At 40.5% G+C, this 22765-nt stretch overlaps 1 protein-coding gene across 35 annotated transcripts in view; it reads left to right on the top strand.

Moving 5' to 3' along the window:
• The window catches only part of LOC144734361 (IgGFc-binding protein-like), a 149977-nt gene that overhangs the window by 92160 nt on the left and 35052 nt on the right, over positions 1-22765 (top strand). For 7 of the 35 annotated variants that reach the window (XM_078616468.1, XM_078616470.1, XM_078616475.1 and 4 more), the window contains 30 exons: positions 110-223; positions 557-619; positions 1932-2045; positions 2218-2280; positions 3412-3474; positions 4164-4277; positions 4452-4514; positions 4687-4800; positions 6650-6718; positions 7579-7826; positions 8294-8468; positions 8829-8940; positions 9229-9326; positions 9892-10068; positions 11565-11767; positions 12906-13050; positions 13438-13506; positions 13699-13946; positions 14400-14574; positions 14937-15048; positions 15380-15477; positions 16023-16199; positions 17695-17897; positions 18955-19099; positions 19489-19557; positions 19750-19997; positions 20432-20606; positions 20983-21094; positions 21590-21687; positions 22263-22439. In XM_078616468.1, the coding sequence (XP_078472594.1) occupies positions 110-223; positions 557-619; positions 1932-2045; positions 2218-2280; positions 3412-3474; positions 4164-4277; positions 4452-4514; positions 4687-4800; positions 6650-6718; positions 7579-7826; positions 8294-8468; positions 8829-8940; positions 9229-9326; positions 9892-10068; positions 11565-11767; positions 12906-13050; positions 13438-13506; positions 13699-13946; positions 14400-14574; positions 14937-15048; positions 15380-15477; positions 16023-16199; positions 17695-17897; positions 18955-19099; positions 19489-19557; positions 19750-19997; positions 20432-20606; positions 20983-21094; positions 21590-21687; positions 22263-22439 (4041 nt within the window). The remainder of the gene's footprint in view (positions 1-109; positions 224-556; positions 620-1931; positions 2046-2217; positions 2281-3411; positions 3475-4163; positions 4278-4451; positions 4515-4686; positions 4801-6649; positions 6719-7578; positions 7827-8293; positions 8469-8828; positions 8941-9228; positions 9327-9891; positions 10069-11564; positions 11768-12905; positions 13051-13437; positions 13507-13698; positions 13947-14399; positions 14575-14936; positions 15049-15379; positions 15478-16022; positions 16200-17694; positions 17898-18954; positions 19100-19488; positions 19558-19749; positions 19998-20431; positions 20607-20982; positions 21095-21589; positions 21688-22262; positions 22440-22765) is intronic. The other 28 variants (XM_078616499.1, XM_078616501.1, XM_078616502.1 and 25 more) reach the window with 18 other exon arrangements.

Here is a 22765-nt window from a genome sequence, read left to right on the forward strand (position 1 = left end):
CATAGTTTAAAATGTTTTTAAAGGTTCACGAGAATGAACATAAACGCAATACAATCCTGCACAAATAATTCACTTCTTACTTGCGCGTAACATTCTCTGTGTAATGAAGGCACTGATGCCCCACCTTTCGAATCAACACCAGCTCCTCCACAGTCGACAGATTTACCCCCAACTGTATTTCCAACATCGACAACAAAATCACCATCAGCAGCGTCAACACCAAGTAAATGCACCCAATATAAACATTACAATACTACAGCGCTACATCAAGACCTTTTACAACGAAACATAATTCATTTTTCTCCAATAATAAATACAATTCAATATAAAATATATACAAATACACTTGTACACTTAACTTAAACATATACCGCTTTCACAAAGAGAAACCACTTTTTGATGCAAAACGTATTTGCATTAAAATACTGAACAATAATTTCACAATTAGCATGATTGGCTATGTACGACGCGAAAGAAGTTCAACATGCTTAATACAATGACAAATGAAACACCTAAAACCCATACGTTTTCCTTCCGTGTTATTTGCTCTATAAAGGCACTGAAGCACCATCGTTAGAATCAACATCATCACCAAATCCTCCAGCAGGATCAACACCAGGTAAATGTACCCAATACAAAGATGACATTGAGATCACTAGTACAACAACAATACAATATTTACCACAACAGATAATTTGTTAAATTAATTAACAAAAATAAACTCATTACAGGTAGTCCCCGACTTACGATGGAGATGCGTTACGACGACCCCATCGTAAGTCGAAAATGGCCTAGCCTACCCAGGAGTCTTAAAGAATGGTGATTATTTAGCAAAACAGAGCAATTTACAGTACTGTACTGTATAAATTATATACGTACAGTACATCCCAGCAGCGTCCCAACGTACAGTATCGTACCTCGAAATGCTGCTGCGTTTGCCTGCCGCGCGAAATGTTAAATATTTAACAATTTTGTCGAATCGCTATCGCCATCGTAAACTCGAAATATCGTAAGTCGGACCATCGTAAGTCGGGGACTACCTGTATTTTCAAATGTTCATGATGATGAACTTTAATGCAATACAGTACTCCATATATAATTCACTTCTTACTTGCCTGTAACGTTGTTTACGCAATGAAGGCACTGTAGCCCAAATATTAGAATCAACAGAACCAATTCCTCCAGCTCCACATTTACCAACATCCACACAGAAAACGACCACATTCCCATCGGCACCATCCAGGTCAATTAAATTCACACAGTGCAAATGACACATTGACGGTAAGGCCTCATAATAATCCAGCATGTCAAACAAATACCACATTGCCATATTCATGTTCAAATTTCATTTGCAAATAAAACATTTTAAACCAAAATAGTACGACACAATGCACTAAACAGTCACATTAAAAAATACAATTACTTTAATACATAATTAAATATCTGCCTTAATACGTTTAATTGGAATTTAGGAAAGGAATCTTTCACAGTTTGAAACCAACTGATTATCCCATCATTCTATATAAAAAAGTTACAATTCTTGAGGCTATTTTCAATCAATTGGTCAAAAATGAGTTACTATAAATATTGGTACAGCAACAAAAATAGATGTATTTTAAAAATGTAATGCAATATTCCTCAACAGCTAATTGGTGACCTGGCCATCACGTTTCTTACACAATGAAGGCACTGAGGCCCTATAATTAGAATCAACATCAGCACCAAATCCTGCAGCAGAATCGACACCAGATAAATGCTTTCAATAGAAAATATGACGTTGAAATCACAGCACTGTAACAATACATGATTTACCACCAAACATTGTTATAAACAATTTTTTTTAAATTTCACGAGAATGAACATCAACGCAATACAATCCTGCACAAATAATTCACTTCTTACTTGCGTGTAACACTCTCTGTGTAATGAAGGCACCGAAGCCCCTCCTTTCGAATCAACACCAGCTCCTCCACAGTCTACAGATTTACCAGCAACTGAATTTCCAACACCAACAACAAAGTCACCATCAGCAATATCATCACCAAGTAAATATACCAAATAATGCACTTAATAGATTGTTTACTATCAGACAACATTAAATATTTGACTGTGAATATTGGTTTAGCAGCACTAATATACATTTTTTATAAAATCTTAATTCAAAAATTCTCAAGAGCTAATTGATGACCTGTCTGTTACATTTCTTACACAATAAAGGCACCGATGCCCCATCATTAGAATCAACATCAGCATCAAATCCTCCATCACAATCCACACCAGGTAAATGCACCCAATACAAATATGACATTGATATCACAGCACCGTAATAATACATGATTTACCACCAAACACCATTATAATAAAAGGCTCACGATTATGAACCTCAATGCAATACAATCCTGCACAAATAATTCACTTCTTACTTGCGTGTAACATTCTCTATCTAATGAAGGCACCGAAGCCCCTCCTTTCGACTCAACACCAGCTCCTTCACAGACTACAGATTTACCCCCAACTGTATTTGCAACATCAACAACAGAATCACCATCAGCAGCGTCAACACCAAGCAAATGCACCCAATATAAACATGAAAATACTACAGCACTACATCAAGACATTTTACAACGAAGCATAATTCATTTTGCTGCAATAATTAATACAATTAAAGGATTGTGTATATGTAGTAAGTACTCAGGAGGCTTGACGACGGGATCGGAGGCACACTTATTTATTAACACAACTTGTATACAGTTAACGAGTATACACAGGACCTAAGGGGTAACGTCCCCTTACTCGGCTAACAGGGAGACACGACATCTAAGCCCCGCTAACCTAAGCCCAAGTCCTCCACTAGGGAGCTAAGGGAGGCTACCTGTCCCAGCCCTGGTCAAGCTGGGATCCGGCACCCTGAGTCCCCAGACCTGCTCGTCAGTCTGGGCTCTCGGGGCCACGCCACCGGCTAGCCCTGGTCAGCCCTTACAAGGACAGCGAGCCAGGGAAGCTCCGGGGCCTATTCTAGCTGGTCTTCCGTCTTCGCTGGTTAAAGCTGATACTTCGACCTCGAGCCCTCCGGCTCACCACCTTTTATAGTCCTCGGCCCCCCCGGGAGGGGCCCGTGGGGGATGCAGGTGCGGACGTCGGTGCGAGCACCTCCTATGTGTACGGCCCTAACCACGCCCCTTGTGTTTGTTGGCCATCCGCTCCCATACACAATTACACCTCTACATATATACCAGTACACTCGTGTACTTAAAAACACAAGCATAAACCGCTTTCAAATATAATAAAATACAGAACAATATTTTCACGAGACTCATTAAAATTTTAATGCTGAAAGATGTATTTTTCACAATGACTACTGAATCACCAAAAAACCATACATTTCCCTGCTGTGCTTTTTGACATATAAAGGCACAGAAGCCCCTTCGTTAGAATCAACATCAGAACCAAATTTTCCAGCAGGATCAACAACAGGTAAATGTACCCAAAACAAATGACATTGAGATCACAGCACCGTAACAATACATAATTGTCATTGTGCTTATTTCTAACAACGCCTGATGGTAAATTATAATTTTTAAAAGTTCACGATTATTAGAAACATAAATATAATCCTTCACAAATAATATAATTCAATTCTTGCCTGTAACGTTCTCTCTGCAATGAAGTCACCGAGGTCCCACCTTTTGAATCCACGCCAGCGCCTCTGCATCTACAGATGTACTTGCAACTGCATTTCCCACATCAATAAAATCACCATCAGCAGTGTCAACACCAAGTAAATATACCAAATAAAGCACTTAATAGATTGTTTACTATCAGACAACATTAAACATTTGACTGTGAATTTTGGTTTAGCAGCACTGATATACATTTCTTATAAAATCTTAATTCAAATTTGTTTTACGCAATAAAGGCACCGATGCCCCATCATTAGAATCAACATCAGCATCAAATCCTCCAGCACAATCCACACCAAGTAAATGCACCTAATACAAATATGACATTGAGATCACAGCACCGTAACAATACATGATTTACCACCAAACATTGTTACAAACAACAATGTTTTTAAAGGTTCACGAGAATGAACATCAACTTAATACACTTCTGCATAAATAATTCACTTCTTACTTGCGTGTAACACTCTCTGTGTAATGAAGGCACCGAAGCCCCTCCTTTCGACTCAACACCAGCTCCTCCACAGTCTACAGATTTACCACCAACTGAATTTCCAACACCAACAACAAAGTCACCATCAGCAATATCATCACCAAGTAAATATACCAAATAAAGCACTTAATAGATTGTTTACTATCAGACAACATTAAACATTTGACTGTGAATTTTGGTTTAGCAGCACTAATATAACTTTTTTTTATAAAATTTTAATTAAAAAATTCTCAAGAGCTAATCGATGACCTGTCTGTTACATTTCTTACACAATAAAGGCACCGATGCCCCATCATTAGAATCAACATCAGCATCAAATCCTCCATCACAATCCACGCCAGGTAAATGCACCCAATACAAATATGACATTGATATCACAGCACCGTAACAATACATGATTTACCACCAAACACCATTATAATAAAAGGCTCACGATTATGAACGTCAATGCAATACAATCCTGCACAAATAATTTACTTCCTATTTGCGTGTAACATTCTCTATCTAATGAAGGCACTGAAGCCCCTCCTTTCGACTCAACACCAGCTCCTTCACAGACTACAGATTTACCCCCAACTGTATTTGCAACATCAACAACAAAATCACCATCAGCAGCGTCAACACCAAGTAAATGCACCCAATATAAACATGAACATACTACAGCACTACATCAAGACATTTTACAACGACGCATACTTCATTTTGCTGCAATAATAAATACAATTCAAGGATTGTGAATATACCACTACACTCGTGCACTTAAACACACAAGAACAATAATTTCACGAGACTCATTAAAATGTCAATGCTGATAGATGTATTTTTCACAATGACTACTGAATCACCAAAAAAACATACATTTCCCTGCTGTGCTTTTTGACATATAAAGGCACAGAGGCCCCATCGTTAGAATCAACATCAGCACCAAATTCTCCAGCAGGATCAACAACAGGTTAATGTACCCAAAACAAATGACATTGAGATCACAGCACCGTAACAATACATAATTGTCATTGTGCTTATTTCTAACAATGCCTGATGGTAAATTATAATTTTGAAAGGTTCACGATTATTTGAAACATAAATATAATCCTTCACAAATAATTCAATTCTTGCCTGTAACGTTTTCTTTGCAATTAAGTCACCGAGGTCCCACCTTTTGAATCCACGCCAGCTCCTCTGCGTCTACAGATGTACTTGCAACTGCATTTCTCACATCAATAAAATCACCATCAGCAGTGTCAACACCAATTAAATACGCACAACACACATCCAACCTGAGATTACAGTGCTCTCAGTTTTCACAGTAATGATGAAAGTATCATAATTTAGAGACTGAAATTAATGTCCAATATATAAAATATTTCTTCATTAGGAATTATAAAATGTATATAAGGCTAAAGAATCGGTAATTTGAATATGTATGTGCATTGCAAATGCTGTGTTTTAACTTATTTAACCATTTTAAAAAACACATTAAACATTATTAACGGTGGCATGCAATGAGACCATATCTATCAAATAATTCGCCCGATAAAACACATTTGTTAAATTGGTGTTATAACGCCTTAGTTCCAGATGCATGTTCTTTAAGAAATGTACATAGCCATTTCATGGCGCATGTTTTCATACCATCAGTTGTGATGACTTTTAAACCTTTTGCACCACCCAACGACACTTCAAATTCAGAAAAACATATCACACAGCTCACCTGTAAATTTCAGCTTATTTGATACTTTCCATCACCATAAACTTAATGACAAAATCCTGTTCCATAGCACATGACAACCATGACACACCGTGAACTGCCATCTGATAATACCCAAACTGCTTTGTGCATTTGTCATGTCATTTGACATGGGAATTTGCAGATGTTTCCACGACCACTTGTCTTATTTTATGATTATCTAAACAAAAAATGTGCATGTTCATATCGAAGCATCCTTAATAATACACGTATCCATGGATTTACGATAGGGATGCATTCTTTAAAAAAACACGCATAAAACTAAATTTTGTGAATCAGAATTACTTTACCAATCCATTTTATTAAAAAAAATAGGGATGTGTTTCGGACAATCATTCCAACTCTACTCCTAACCTAAAATATACACCTATATCACCCTTCACAATCCAAAAATAATAATAATGAAGAATATAAATGTGAAAACGATTGAATAATAAATTTAGAAGAAACATAATTTACCTTTTCGGGAAACTCACGAAAAGATATGATTGTTGGAATGAACAGAAAGATGATGTGGAAGCGTTACTGTTGCACTGCAGGGATACCGTGACACTGTCGCGGATGGATGATGCAACCTCCCTGATGCTTCTTGTTTGATCTCATTGCGCGTGCCGTTGGAAATTTCGTTAACGCATAATTCGATTTCGTTGTGTCAATAATCGAAAAGTGTCCATAATTTGTTAATTCTGTAAATGCGACATTTCGTAAACCAAACATTCCTCCCATTAGAATCGACGCCAGGACCAACTCGTCCGCCAGCAAGCACGACCACGACCAATACGACAGCAGTTCCTCCAAGTAAACACTGCACTCACAGCACCCGCTTTGGTATATGCCAGTGACTGAGAGAGTGCCCTTATATAGAAATGGAGAGGCTGATGGTTTTATGTATGTGGAAAATATTTTCTTTAAGTATGCATACGTCATTTGGAAAATAATTGGAGTGCGGTGATGGTTTGGGTCAGACCTGATTTGATCCTGATCAGATCTGAATCCAATTTTACAACTCATCAGATGTTCAAGTCCAGTTTTACTGTCTGAATCCGATAAAATTATATACCCAGTTTAGTGACAAGGTTTACATTACTGAATAACTATTTTCCTTTTTCAAAATGCGATAACTTTGGAGGGACACAACCAGAAATCACACCAGGATATGTGTTTATATATCAGGCAGTTATTTCAGTTTGATTGGTTCATGATAGATCAGCAAAATGGAAACTGACAATGAACTAAAAATTCCATAAATAAGCATGGAGTGGTGCATGGTTGATATTACACTAGAAGAACGAAATAGAAGCACATGGATCAGAGAGCATATGCCAGTTCAAGTTTACGACTCAATTTGGAATATACTCAATCTATGGGTTGCCGAGAAGTGTCTACCATTTAATTTTATACAATGCTCTCATAACTCAACAATTTTAAATTGTGATTTTATTAACATAAAAAATATTTAATAAATAATATTTTCCATTACTTTATTCCTATAGCATTGTGGCTACTTGTACTAGATATAATATGACCAGCACATCAAGATGTGATAAGATTATGTTTAATGAAATTGTGAAACATCCAATTCTGTATCTGACGAATCGCGCACCACTCTGCATCATATGCCACTTTTGTGAAAAAACATTTTATTTCACTATTTTCAGAACCTGGTGACTGCGTGATCACTGGAGACCCTCACTACATCACGTTCGACAAGACGACGCACCACTTCATGGGCGAGTGCAGCTACACGGCAGCCATCCCGTGCAACCAGAGCTCCACCCTGCCCCACTTCAACGTGGAGACAACAAATGAGTTCCGGGGCAGCAGCACGGCCGTGTCTTACGTCAAGGAGGTCCACGTGGATGTCTACGGCCACAGGTTCACCTTGGCCAAAGGACGCCGGGTGCTGGTGAGGGTTTCACTTCATCCTTGAATTGCTATATACACAGAGCCGGTGCGTGCCATCCAGGAGCCATCACCATAAGGCACAACACTCTCACACACACTGCTCTCTCAATAACTGTAATGTTCCTTATGATTGCTTCGTTGCATTGTCCTAGACAGGCTTCCATTTTCAAAAACATTTACTTTGAATTTAACAATGTCCACGGTGTTGCCTGATGCTCATAAGAGGCTTCCTTATCTGAGACTTAGGGTTAGGGTTAGGAATTGGCTTCATAAAGAATGACCAAATATATGTGAACATTCAAGCCATGTTTATGCTATGAATCTTTGGTGGAAGAATGTCGATGTTTACAAAGTATCGTGGAGGAAATTTGCATGAGTTAAATCAATCCTTTCTGTACTATGATCTACTATGCATTGCTGATCCTATCATGAGGTCTCTACATAAAATGCTCTGTGTTTTGTTTACAGGTGGATGGGCTGCGTGTGACTCCTCCGATCCTCATGTCCGGGGTGTACATCCAACTGAGTGGATCCTACGTTGTGCTCGAGACCGATTTCAATCTGGTTGTTCGGTTTGATGGGAACCACCATGTGGAGATAGTCGTGCCTGGAGAATATGCAGGAGAATTGTGCGGCATCTGCGGTGAGTTGACCACCAGAGAAAAGTGATGCAATACGCAGCTGACTGGACACTTGGAGAATGCATAACATCTCAATGTGATTGTAGTTGACAGAATATGCAGGCGTAGCGGTAGTTTTAATCTCTTTTTGTCCCATTTGGATATATTCATTTAAAATCCGAGTTCATAAGGATACAAGTACAGATGCCTCAGCTAAACAGGCTACAGATACGTAATTATTTCTAATTATGTGTAATCATATCAAAAAAAGAATATCTGCTTGAACTTTCTACTGTAGAATTTCGGTTAATTTTTTTCAAGTTTTGCATGTAAACCATGTCTATCAAAAATCGTATATTGCAATGCTTTGTGTTGTTTTACAGGGAACTTTAATGGAGATGGCTCAGATGACAATCTGAAGCCGGATGGGTCTGCAGCGGCCTCATCAAACGAGCTGGGAAACAGCTGGAGAGTGTTCAACAGCTCCGATGATGAGTGAGGATCCGTTCTTCTCAATAACCTCTATGCGTGACTGCTAATTACAACAGTATAATCCAAAAGCCTTTGTGAAATACGCGTGGAAAGCATTGGTATGAGCCACACAGCAACTTTAGATATGACTGCTGTGCCGCTGAGGGTATATGTATGGGTGTAGCAGTTTGGGCTACAGTGAGTGATCATCATGATGATGATGGTGATGGCGATGATGACTGTTACTGTGTTTGTGTTGATGTTTTCTGTTTTCAACTTGGTGACATTAACCTGCGTGTCGTTTGTTGACAGTTGTCAAGATGGTACCGGGGAAATACCTCCATGTGATGAGGATGACAAGGACGTGTATGAATCAGATTCATTCTGTGGAATAATTACTGACCCTGAGGGTGAGTATTGCTGTCTGTTATGTTTAGGTGTCACTACACGTTTAGGATTGGTCACTCATAACTCCACATAAGATTGGACTTGATGAGATTGAAGTCATGGCATTCCCACTACATGTATGCGTATCATTGCAAGTTTAACTGTAATATATATTCTAGTCTGCACATTCATTATATTGTGCCATTTTTCATTATTATCTTATCACTTGAAAATAAATGTAGACATCAAAGCTCTTCTACAAACAGTTTTCTTCTGAACTCTCCTAAAGGCCACGATAAACATTCCTGAACATAATGACGTGTTGCTCATAATCTATATTAACTAAATGATTACAACAGGCTGCCAGAAGTTTTAATAGCTGGTTCAGTTTTAATTTGCCATTGATATTTGCCACGTTTAGGAACTCCGGTCACTGAATTCAGAGTGCAGGACGCAAATAACTGTATCACCATTTCCGTCAATACTGCAATCTTGTAGTTGTGAGATGTTTGTAAAAGCAATTTGTGTTGAAGAGGAGTGATGTGCCGATGCCGCTAACATTGACATTGTATTTCTCGCTTCGATCAGGAGCTTTCAAAGAGTGCCACGCGGTGCTGCCTCCACAAGTCTTCTTCGACAACTGCGTGTTCGACCTGTGTGCCACGGACGGGGACCACGGCTCGCTGTGCCAGGCCCTGCAGGCCTACGCCGACCAGTGCGCGCAAGCTGGGGTCATAGTCACGTGGAGGAACAACACCTTCTGCCGTGAGTGCACCGCCCGCTGTGATGTCACCGCCACACTGATTGCTCGGGATGTTGCAATTAATTAAGGTCTATAACCTGTGTTCAAAGCCTGGTTTCAGTCACCCTTGGTTCAAATAGGATCTCACGCATATGAAGTTGATGGTTGTTGCACATCATTTTGTTTATTTACAGTTCTTGAGACTGAAATATATCAGTTTGTCATAAACAAAAAATCTCATGATTAAACATATTTTCTTAACCATTCGAAAAAATAAAAGTACAGTATATATTTGTTTTTTACAGTTCCAAGTATTATTATACCACAAGTCCTTAAACCCTCATCTATAATCCAACCAAACCTAGTTTGGTAGCTCATATCCCGCATCTGATTTTGCGCCTCAAAGATATAGAATATACAAAACAAATTGAATGAGTCTGCAGCATCACTTGAAGGAAATACAAAACTCAAAAGAAAACAGCTTTTATCTTGTAGGACTATTTGTTTTAACCTTCACGTTGGTGCCAGGCTGTCTGACATGAGTTTGTTTCTATGTTAGTCAGGTAATGCAGTACTCTATCTATTTAGGTATAGCTGCCATACAACTGCTGTGGCATCACAGCACTACTGATACTCTAAATGGCAGGGGAATGGTGTCAGCTTTAGAGAGTACCGTAAATATAAATTTTCACCCATTAATTTAAAATGCTGTATTTTATCATCGATAAATGTGAAAGTTAGTTGAAAAATACAATTATCTGAATTCAAAATATCAACATTTAGTTGAAACTTCATATCAACAAAATATGACAAACAGGTGTCTTGTAAACTTCATGGGACCTCCTTTGCCAGCACCAAAATATGAGAATAGAATGCATTCTGACCACAAGTATTGTGGTTATTGCAGACATGATTCCTTGCAAAAGGTTTCAATTTGGTGTTTTAACATCTCAACACCTGTTTTGTTGCCAGAAAAAAGGGGAAAACCTATTCTCATTTCTTGGAAACTGTTTATGAAGGATAGCTCAAAACACAGACATCAATGGAAACCCACGTCATAAGTGCGTAACAAACCCGGAGTGTTATACCCTGAAATTGGGGACCGATTGGAGGAAGTTGGGCTCACTGCCCGTCCACGGTAGGGGCAACGATGGGCAGTAGCATATTTGCAGGGGAGTTGAATAGGTAGGAATAGAGCGGGAGGGGGGAATAGAGGGGAGGGGGGGATAATATAACCACACAAACCCGGAAATAACATAAGTGCGATTCCCGAGTTTATCATTCTTGTTTTCCCCTAGAAACAACGGCCGTCATGTGTTTGCAATAATGGTTCAGTGTCAGAGTCCATCCCCTTCCCCCGGCCCCCATTTTTTCGGCCATTCATGCTGGATTCAGCAGAAACGGAAAACCCCAAAACTAAGTTTAATACTTGAGTGCCTAAATTAATGAAATGGTTGTCAACATTCAGAATGGTGCTGAAGCACTTTGATGACATTTCAATTACGTGTGGCACCCACAGCATTCCCGTGTGAACCGGGCAGCCACTATGAGAGCTGTGCCCCACCGTGCCCGGCCACCTGCAGCAACGCAAGTCTCCCGGGTGGCTGCAACCAGCAATGTGCAGAGGGCTGTGTCTGTGACGACGGATTCGTTCTATCTGGGGACAAGTGTGTCCCCGTGGAGCAGTGCGGCTGCCTGGACTTTGACGACCAGTACCATCCGGTCAGTTGATTGATTTAGCATGACCAAGCAATGCATGTAATTGGTTTCAATTTCCTGTCTCATGGTTTTGATGAAATTGAGTTGTGTACAGTAGAATACATTGATGTCTCGTATTTTAGAAAGAAGATATGTTTATATGTATTGATTAAGTTGAGTGGCTTTAATAAGATGATATATTTTTTAAACAATTCAACTTGCAAAGCCATAATCAATCTAGTTCCAGCATCATCTAATCTTATCACTCTGTCTCTGCAGCATTGATACTGTTGGTTGCCATTCGGTCAGTCTCATCCATTGATTATCATTTCATTCCAGCGATGTAACCTGCCCAAGTCCACTTACTTTTCTTAAAAGTCAGTATTAATTACAGTTATGTATGTTTTTTCTGGGGATATGGTTTGCGATGATGTCGCACACTGTGAACGATCGCTACCCTGACGAGTAGACAGTGGTGGCAGGGCCCTCCTTCCATGCTGCTGATGAAGCGACAGTCGTCTGGCTCTGCAAAACGAGTTCACTGATCCACGTGTTCTCCTTTCTCTCAATGTGATTCTCAGCCTGCTTATCCACGCTTATTGGTATATATTTGACGCAAAAATGCAAGCCTAAGTTTGTACTTAGGCATGATGTTAACAGAGTTTATATCTCTGATATGCATATTTACATATAATCCAGCCTGCTAGTCAACAACTTATGTATTGATCATTACATTTGGATCAATTTAAGTGAATGCTATTTTGAATTCTCTGTTCATATGATCCACGAACCAGACTTAACTTTAACTCAGAGTCCTTGATTTTCACAGTAGGACACCTACGCGATGTCCCGTGTAAGATGAATTCAATATTATCGATATAAATATTACTCATTGATGGGCGATGGATAATGTTGTCCAATCACTGGACAGTTATTCACTCTTTCTCCCATATGTAACATTTTCTCAGTATCGAATGTAAAAGAGGCAGCAATTCCTCTCATCCATGATATCACAAGCTTTTAATACTCTGTATTCCTCGAAATTATACTTTAAAGATTAAGGAGGCAAATAGGCATGTATGCCTGGGTGATATTGTCAGAGTATGGGGGAAGGGCAGTTAAACAATATATTTTTACTTATCATCTGTGTTGCGCGTGGCAGCTCGGGGAGAGCTGGTTTGGGTCGGGGAACTGCAGCGAGCGCTGCACGTGCTTGGATGGGGGAGACGTCAACTGCGAGGACTGGGAGTGCGAGAAGCACGAGATCTGCAGCGTAGAGGACGGCATCCTCGACTGCTACGCACGCGGTGAGTTGCTGCGTGGCGTCACAAATTAGGAAAGCCATGACGATCCTGTCACAGAGAAAGAGAAACAGAGATGTTTATGCAGCCAGGTTCGAGGGACGTGTGGTGTTTGATGGAATACCTGGAAAAATAGCAATAACCACAATCTATAGGGCTCCAAGAACTAATTATACAGCCGCATTCAACCGAAAAACTACAAATATTTTAAATGGACACAGATAGTAAATAAACTTTGAATTCAATACAATATTGAATGGATCGTCTTGTTTGCAACAAAGTGCTCATCTGGGAATAAATGTCTAATGCTTTGAATGACTCGTAGAAATGTAATTTGCTGTGGTTGACAGATAACAGGAAAGGTAACATTTTGTCCTTTGATTTTTCTTGAAGAAACAACAACTGCCTCTCCTACTCTGGTCTCAACAACAACATCAAAACCACCAACAACCCCGCCACTGAGTAAAATATTCACTAAATACATTCTCCTACAATCACCCTACATTGACAAACCTCAATTGTTGAATGTATTGTTTACGTTTTTGTTTCAAAAGATACTGCTGCATTGGGCTCTTCATTTATATCAAACACAATGATCTGATAGAGCAGCATAAGGCATCACAACACATTATTACATGGGTCCTCTATTTTCAGAACCTGGCGACTGCGTGATCACTGGAGACCCTCACTACATCACGTTCGACAAGACGACGCACCACTTCATGGGCGAGTGCAGCTACACCGCAGCCATCCCGTGCAACCAGAGCTCCACCCTGCCCGACTTCAACGTGGAGACAACAAATGAGTTCCGGGGCGGCAGCACGGCCGTGTCTTACGTCAAGGAGGTCCACGTGGATGTCTACGGCCACAGGTTCACCTTGGCCAAAGGACGCCGGGTGCTGGTGAGGGTTTCACTTCATACTTGAATTGCTATTTGCACAGAGCCGGTGCGTGCCATTCAGGAACCATCGCCACAGAGCACAACACTCTCACACACTGCTCTCTCAATAACTGTAATGTTCCTTATGATTGCTTCGTTGCATTGTCCTAGACAGGCTTCCATTTTCAAAAACATTTACTTTGAATTTAACAATGTCCACGGTGTTGCCTGATGCTCATAAGAGGCTTCCTTATCTGAGACTTAGGAATTGGCTTCATAAAGAATGACCAAATATATGTGAACATTCAAGCCATGTTTATGCTATGAATCTTTGGTGGAAGAATGTCGATGTTTGCAAAGTATCGTGGAGGAAATTTGCATGAGTTAAATCAATCCTTTCTGTACTATGATCTACTATGCATTGCTGATCCTATCATGAGGTCTCTACATAAAATGCTCTGTGTTTTGTTTACAGGTGGATGGGCTGCGTGTGACTCCTCCGATCTTCATGTCCGGGGTGTACATCCAACTGAGTGGATCCTACGTTGTGCTCCAGACCGATTTCAATCTGGTTGTTCGGTTTGATGGGAACCACCACGTGGAGATAGTCGTGCCTGGAGAATATGCAGGAGAATTGTGCGGCATCTGCGGTGAGTTGACCACCAGAGAAAAGTGATGCAATAAGCAGCTGACTGGACACTTGAAGAATGCATAACATCTCAATGTCATTGTAGTTGACAGAATATGCAGGCGTGACGATAGTTTTAATCTCTTTTTGTTCCATTTTAATATATTCATTTAAAATCCGAGTTCATAAGGATAAAAGTACGGATGCCTCAGCTAAACAGGCTAAAGATACGTAATTATTTCTAATTATGTGTAATCATATACAAAAATAGAATATCTGCTTGAACTTTCTACAATAGAATTTCAGTTATTATTTTTTCAAGTTTATCATGTAAACCATGTATATCGAAAATCGTATATTGCAATGCTTTGTGTTGTTTTACAGGGAACTTTAATGGAGATGGCTCAGATGACAATCTGAAGCCGGATGGGTCTGCAGCGGCCTCATCAAACGAGCTGGGAAACAGCTGGAGAGTGTTCAACAGCTCCGATGATGAGTGAGGATCCGTTCTTCTCAATAATCTCTATGCGTGACTGCTAATTACAACAATATAATCCAAAAGCCTTTGTGAAATACGCGTGGAAAGCATTGGTATTGAAAAGGAATTAGATCTCCAGATAGAAAACAAGTGTCAGAATGAGCCACACAGCAACTTTAGATATGACTGCTGTGCCGCTGAGGGTATATGTATGGGTGTAGCAGTTTGGGCTACAGTGAGTGATCATCATGATGATGATGGTGATGGCGATGATGACTGTTACTGTGTTTGTGTTGATGTTTTCTGTTTTCAACTTGGTGACATTAACCTGCGTGTCGTTTGTTGACAGTTGTCAAGATGGTACCGGGGAAATACCTCCATGTGATGAGGATGACAAGGACGTGTATGAATCAGATTCATTCTGTGGAATAATTACTGACCCTGAGGGTGAGTATTGCTGTCTGTTATGTTTAGGTGTCACTACACGTTTAGGATTGGTCACTCATAACTCCACATAAGATTGAAGTCATGGCATTTCCACTTCATGTATGTGTATCATTGCAAGTTTAACTTTAATAGATATTCTAGTCTGCACATTCATTATATTGTGCCATTTTTAATATTATCTTATCACTTGAAAATAAATGTAGACATCAAAGCTCTTCTACAAACAGTTTTCTTCTGAACTCTCTTAAAAGCCACGATAATCATTCCTGAACATAATGACGTGTTGCCCATATTCTATATTAACTAATGATTACAACAGGCTGCCAGAAGTTTTATTGACTGGTTCTGTTTTAATTTGCCATTGATATTTGCCACGTTTAGGAACTCCGGTCACTAAATTCAAAGTGCAGGACACAAATAACTGTAGCACCATTTCCCTCATTACTGCAATCTAGTCGTGAGATGTTTGTAAAAGCAATTTGTGTCGAAGAGGATTGATGTGCCAATGCCGCTAACATTGACATCGTATTTCTTGTTTTGATCAGGAGCTTTCAAAGAGTGCCACGCGGTGCTGCCTCCACAAGTCTTCTTCGACAACTGCGTGTTCGACCTGTGTGCCACGGACGGGGAACACGGCTCGTTGTGCCAGGCCCTGCAGGCCTACGCCGACCAGTGCGCCCAAGCTGGGATCATAGTCACGTGGAGGAACAACACCTTCTGCCGTGAGTGCAGCGCCCGCTGTGATGTCACCGTCACACTGATTGCTCGGGATGTTGCAATTAATTAAGGTCTATAACCTGAGTTCAAAGCCTGGTTTCAGTCACCCTTGGTTCAAATAGGATCTCATGAATATGAAGTTGATGGTTGTTGCACATCATTTTGTTTATTTACAGTTCTTGAGAATGAAATATATCAGTTTGTCATAAACAAAAAATCTCATGATTAAACATATTTTCTTAACCATTCGAAAAAATAAAAGTACAGTATATATTTGTTTTTTACAGTTCCAAGTATTATTATACCACAAGTCCTTAAACCCTCATCTATAAGCCAACCAAAGCTAGTTTGGTAGCTCATATCCCGCATCTGATTTTGCGCCTCAAAGATATAGAATATACAAAACAAATTGAATGAGTCTGCAGCATCACTTGAAGGAAATACAAAACTCAAAAGAAAACAGCTTTTATCTTGTAGGACTATTTGTTTTAACCTTCACGTTGGTGCCAGGCTGTCTGACATGAGTTTGTTTCTATGTTAGTCAGGTAATGCAGTACTCTAATTACGTATAGCTGCCATACAACTGCTGTGGCATCACAGCACTACTGATACTCTGAATTGCAGGGGAATTGTGTCAGCTTTAGAGAGTACCGTAAATATAAATTTTCACCCATTAATTTAAAATGCTGTATTTTTATCATCGATTAATGTGAAAGTTAGTTGAAAAATACAATTATCTGAATTAAAAATATCAACATTTAGTTGAAACTTCATATCAACAAAATATGACAAACAGGTGTCTTGTAAACTTCATGGGACCTCCTTTGCCAGCACCAAAATATGAGAATAGAATGCATTCTGACCACAAGTATTGTGGTTATTGCAGACATGATTCCTTGCAAAAGGTTTCAATTTGGTGTTTTAACATCTCAACACCTGTTTTGTTGCCAGAAAAAAGGGGAAAACCTATTCTCATTTCTTGGAAACTGTTTATGAAGGATAGCTCAAAACACAGACATCAAGGGAATCCCACGTCATAAGTGCGTAACAAACCCGGAGTGATATACCCTGAAATTGGGGACCGATTGGAGGAAGTTGGGCTCACTGCCCGTCCACGGTAGGGCCAACGATGGGCAGTAGCATATTTGCAGGGGAGTTGAATAAGTAGGAATAGAGGGGGAGGGGGGAATAGAGGGGGAGAGGGGGATAATATAACCACACAAACCCGGAAATAACACAAGTGCGATTCCCGAGTTTATCATTCTTGTTTTCCCCTAGAAACAACGGCCGTCATGTGTTTGCAATAATGGTTCAGTGTCAGAGTCCATCCCGTTCCCCCGGCCCCCATCTTTTTCGGCCATTCATGCTGGGTTCAGCAGAAACGGAAAACCCCAAAACTAAGTTTAAAACTTGAGTGCCTAAATTAATTAAATGGTTGTCAACATTCAGAATGGTGCTGAAGCACTTTGATGACATTTCTATTGCGTGTGACACCCACAGCATTCCCGTGTGAACCGGGCAGCCACTATGAGAGCTGTGCCCCACCGTGCCCGGCCACCTGCAGCAACGCAAGTCTCCCGGGTGGCTGCAACCAGCACTGTGCGGAGGGCTGTGTCTGTGACGACGGCTTCGTTCTATCTGGGGACAAGTGTGTCCCTGTGGAGCAGTGCGGCTGCCTGGACTTTGACGACCAGTACCATCCGGTCAGTTGATTGATTTAGCATGACCAAGTAATGCATGTAATTGGTTAGAATTTCCTGTCTCATGGTTTTGATGAAATTGAGTTGTGTACAGTAGAATATATTGATGTCTCGTATTTCAGAAAGAAGATATGTTTTTATGTATTGATTAAGTTGAGTGGCTTTAATAAGATGATATATTTTTCAAACAATTCAACTTGCAAAGCCATAATCAATCTAGTTCCAGCATCATCTAATCTTATCACTCTGTCTCTGCAGCGTTGATACTGTTGGTTGCCATTCGGTCAGTCTCATCCATTGATTATCATTTCATTCCAGCGATGTAACCTGCCCAAGTCCACTTACTTTTTTTAAAAGTCAGTATTAATTACAGTTCTGTATATTATTTCTGGGGATATGGTTTGCGATGATGTCGCACACTGTGAACGATCGCTACCCTGACGAGTAGACAGTGGTGGCAGGGCCCTCCTTCCATGCTGCTGATGAAGTGGCAGTCGTCTGGCTCTGCAAAACGAGCTCACTGATCCACGTGTTCTCCTTTCTCTCAAAGTGATTCTCAGCCTGCTTATCCACGCTTATTGGTATATATTTGACGCAAAAATGCAAGCCTAAGTTTGTACTTAGGCATGATGTTAACAGAGTTTCTATCTCTGATATGCATATTTACATATAATCCAGCCTGCTAGTCAACAACTTTAACTCAGAGTCCTTGATTTTCACAGTAGGACACCTACGCGATGTCACGTGTAAGATGAATTCAGCATTATCGATATAAATATTACTCACTCATTGATGGGCTATGGATAATGTTGCCCAATCACTGGACAGTTGTTCACTCTTTCTCCCACATGTAACATTTTCTCAGTATCGAATGTAAAAGAGGGCAGCAATTCCTCTCATTCATGATATCACAAGCTTTGAATACTTTGTATTCCTCGAAATTATACTTTAAAGATTAAGTAAGCAAATAGGTATGTATGCCTGGGTGATATTGTCAGAGTATGGGGGAAGGGCAGTTAAACAATATATTTTTACTTATCATCTGTGTTGTGCGTGGCAGCTCGGGGAGAGCTGGTTTGAGTCGGGGAACTGCAGCGAGCGCTGCACGTGCTTGGATGGGGGAGACGTCAACTGCGAGGACTGGGAGTGCGAGAAGCACGAGATCTGCAGCGTAGAGGACGGCATCCTCGATTGCTACGCACGAGGTGAATTGCTGCGTGGCGTCACAAATTAGGAAAGCCATGACAATCCTGTCACAGAGAGAGAGAGAAACAGACATGTTTATGCAGCCAGGTTCGAGGGAAGTGTGGTGCTGGATGGAATACCTGGAAAAATAGCAATAACCACAATCTATAGGGCTCCAAGAACTAATTATACAGCCGCATTCAACCGAAAAACTACAAATATTTTAAATGGACACAGATAGTAAATAAACTTTGAATTCAATACAATATTGAATGGATCGTCTTGTTTGCAACAAAGTGCTCATCTGGGAATAAATGTCTAATGCTTTGAATGACTCGTAGAAATGTAATTTGCTGTGGTTGACAGATAACAGGAAAGGTAACATTTTGTCCTTTGATTTTTCTTGAAGAAACAACAGCTGCCTCTCCTACTGTGGTCTCAACAACAACATCAAAACCACCAACAGCCCCGCCACTGAGTAAAATATTCACTAAATACATTCTCCTACAATCACCCTACACTGACAAACCTTGCTTGTTGAATGCATTGTTTACGGTTTTGTTTCAAAAGATACTGCTGCATTGGGCTCTTCATTTATATCAAACAAAATGATCTGATAGTGCAGCATAAGTCATCACAATACATTATTACATGGCTCCTCTATTTTCAGAACCTGGCGACTGCGTGATCACTGGAGACCCTCACTACATCACGTTCGACAAGACGACGCACCACTTCATGGGCGAGTGCAGCTACACGGCAGCCATCCCGTGCAACCAGAGCTCCACCCTGCCCCACTTCAACGTGGAGACAACAAATGAGTTCCGGGGCGGCAGCACGGCCGTGTCTTACGTCAAGGAGGTCCACGTGGATGTCTACGGCCACAGGTTCACCTTGGCCAAAGGACGCCGGGTGCTGGTGAGGGTTTCACTTCATCCTTTGTTATTTTCACAGAGCCAGTGCGTGCCATCCAGGAGCCATTACCACAAGGCACAACACTCTCTCATACAGTGATATCTCAATAACTGTAATGTTCCTTATGATTGCATCGTTGCATTTTCCGAGAGAGCCTTTCATTTAAAAAAATACTTGAATTTAACAATGTCCACGGTGTTGCCTGATGCTCATAAGAGGCTTCCTTATCTGGGACTAAGAATGACCAAATATATGTGAACATTCAAGCCATGTTTATGCTATGAATCTTTGGTGAAAGAATGTCGATGTTTACGAAGAATTGTGAAGGAAATTTGCATAATGAATAAAAACAATCCTTTCTGTACTATGATCTACCATGCATTACTGATCTTACCATGAGGTCTCTACATAAAATGCTCTGTGCTTTGTTTTTACAGGTGGATGGGCTGCGTGTGACTCCTCCATTCTTCATGTCCGGGGTGTACATCCAACTGAGTGGATCCTACGTTGTGCTCGAGACCAATTTCAATCTGGTTGTTCGGTTTGATGGGAACCACCATGTGGAGATAGTCGTGCCTGGAGAATACGCAGGAGAACTGTGCGGCATCTGTGGTGAGTTAATTTCCTGAGAGAAGTGACACAATAAGCAGCTGACTGGACACTTGTAGAATGCACAATATCTCAATGTGATTGTAGTTGACAGAATATGCAAGCGTGATGATAGTTTTAATCTCTTGGTCCCATTTGAATATCATTTAAGATCCGAGTTCATAAGGACAAAGTTACAGATGCCTCAGCTAATGAAAGTTTAGAATTGGTAAACAGGCCACAGATATGTAATTATCTTTAAATACGTGTAATCTCATTACAAAAAAGAGAATATGTGCCTTAACGTTCTGCAGTAGCATGTCAGTTGTTTTTTTAAGTTTTGCATGTAAACCATGTCTATCGAAAATCGTATATTGCAATGCTTTGCGTTGTTTTACAGGGAACTTTAATGGAGATGGCTCAGATGACAATCTGAAGCCGGATGGGTCAGCAGCGGCCTCATCAAGCGAGCTGGGAAACAGCTGGAGAGTGTTCAACAGCTCCGATGATGAGTGAGGATCCGTTCTTCTCAATTATCTCCATGCATATCTGCGAATTACAACAGTATCATTCTAGATTTGAAGTTTTCGGTACTGCAATGATCCATACTCGGTATCATTGCAAAAGCCTCTAGGCAATGCACATAAGGCATTGGTATTGAAAAGGAATTAGATCTCCAGATAGAAAACGAGAGTTAAAATGAGCCACACAGTCACGTTAGATGTGATTGCTGTGCTCCTGAGGGTATATATATGAGTGTCAGCAGTTTGGGCTACAGTGAGTGATCATCATGATGGTGATGGCGATGATGACTTATTATACTCTTTGGTTATTTCGGTAAAGTCACGTAGGTATAAAATAAAATAAATCACGACGTTTCGGGCGCAACACAAGCGTCCGTCATTTTATACCAGTCACGAAAGCTTCAAATTAAGACTGTTATTATGTTTGTGTTGATGTTTTCTCTTTTAAACAGTTATGTTAACCTGCGTGTCGTGTGTTGACAGTTGTCAAGATGGTACCGGGGAAATACCTCCATGTGATGAGGATGACAAAGACGTGTATGAATCAGATTCATTCTGTGGAATAATCACTGACCCTGAGGGTGAGTATTGCTGTCTATTTATGTTTAGCTGTCACTGCTCGTTCACGATTGATTTCTGAAAACTCCACAAAAGAATCGACTTCATGAGGTTGAAGTCATGGCATTTCCGCTCCATGTCTGTGTTTCATCGTTAGTTTAACTGTAATAGCTATTATAGTCTGCGCATTCATTATTTTGTTCCATTTTTAATATTGTATTATCACTTTAAAACAAATACAGGCTACAAAGCTCTTCTGCACACAGGTTTCTTTCTAAACTCTTTTCAAAGCTACGTTAAACATTCCTGAACATAATTAAATTACATGATACGTTGTTGCTCAATCTATGGTCGCTAAAAGATTACAACTGGCTGCCAGTCTTTTTAATGACTGATTCAGATTTCACTTGACATTGACTTTTGCCACGTTCAGGAACTCCGATTACCGAATTCAGTGCCGGATGCAATCCACTGCATCACCATTTCCCTAAATACTGCAATCCTGTAGTCGTGAGATGTTTGTAAAAGCAATTTGTGTTGAAGGAGAGTGATGTGCCGATGCCGATAACATTGACAACGTATTTCTCGCTTCGATCAGGAGCTTTCAAACAGTGCCACGCGGTGCTGCCTCCACAAGTCTTCTTCGACAACTGCGTGTTCGACCTGTGTGCCACGGACGGGGACCACGGCTCGCTGTGCCAGGCCCTGCAGGCCTACGCTGATCAATGCGCCCAAGCTGGGGTCATCGTCACCTGGAGGAACAACACCTTCTGCCGTGAGTGCGGATGCTGTTAAGCACTGTCTGAACTTTTGGCTCTTGAGTTATGAGCAGAAGTACAAACATGTCTCATCAAATAATAATAATATCAGTGTATAGCATCTAAATACCTGAGCACACGAAGATGCTGTACTGGGTAATGTACAAAAACATAAATAGCTCATTCAGACAAAATCAAGAGGGGGTTCGGCAGATGGAGAAGCCATGTGACCATGCTTGCACCTATCTAGCTGTCTTTGCTTTAGGCTCCATTAGCGTCTGATCTACCTGCGGTACGTATAACTTCCATATTCTGGTAACATGTGCGCTATGTGTGCGCGGGT

This window comes from Lampetra planeri, chromosome 51, assembly GCF_965212315.1.
Source record: "Lampetra planeri chromosome 51, kcLamPlan1.2.h2, whole genome shotgun sequence".
NCBI lineage: Eukaryota > Metazoa > Chordata > Hyperoartia > Petromyzontiformes > Petromyzontidae > Lampetra > Lampetra planeri.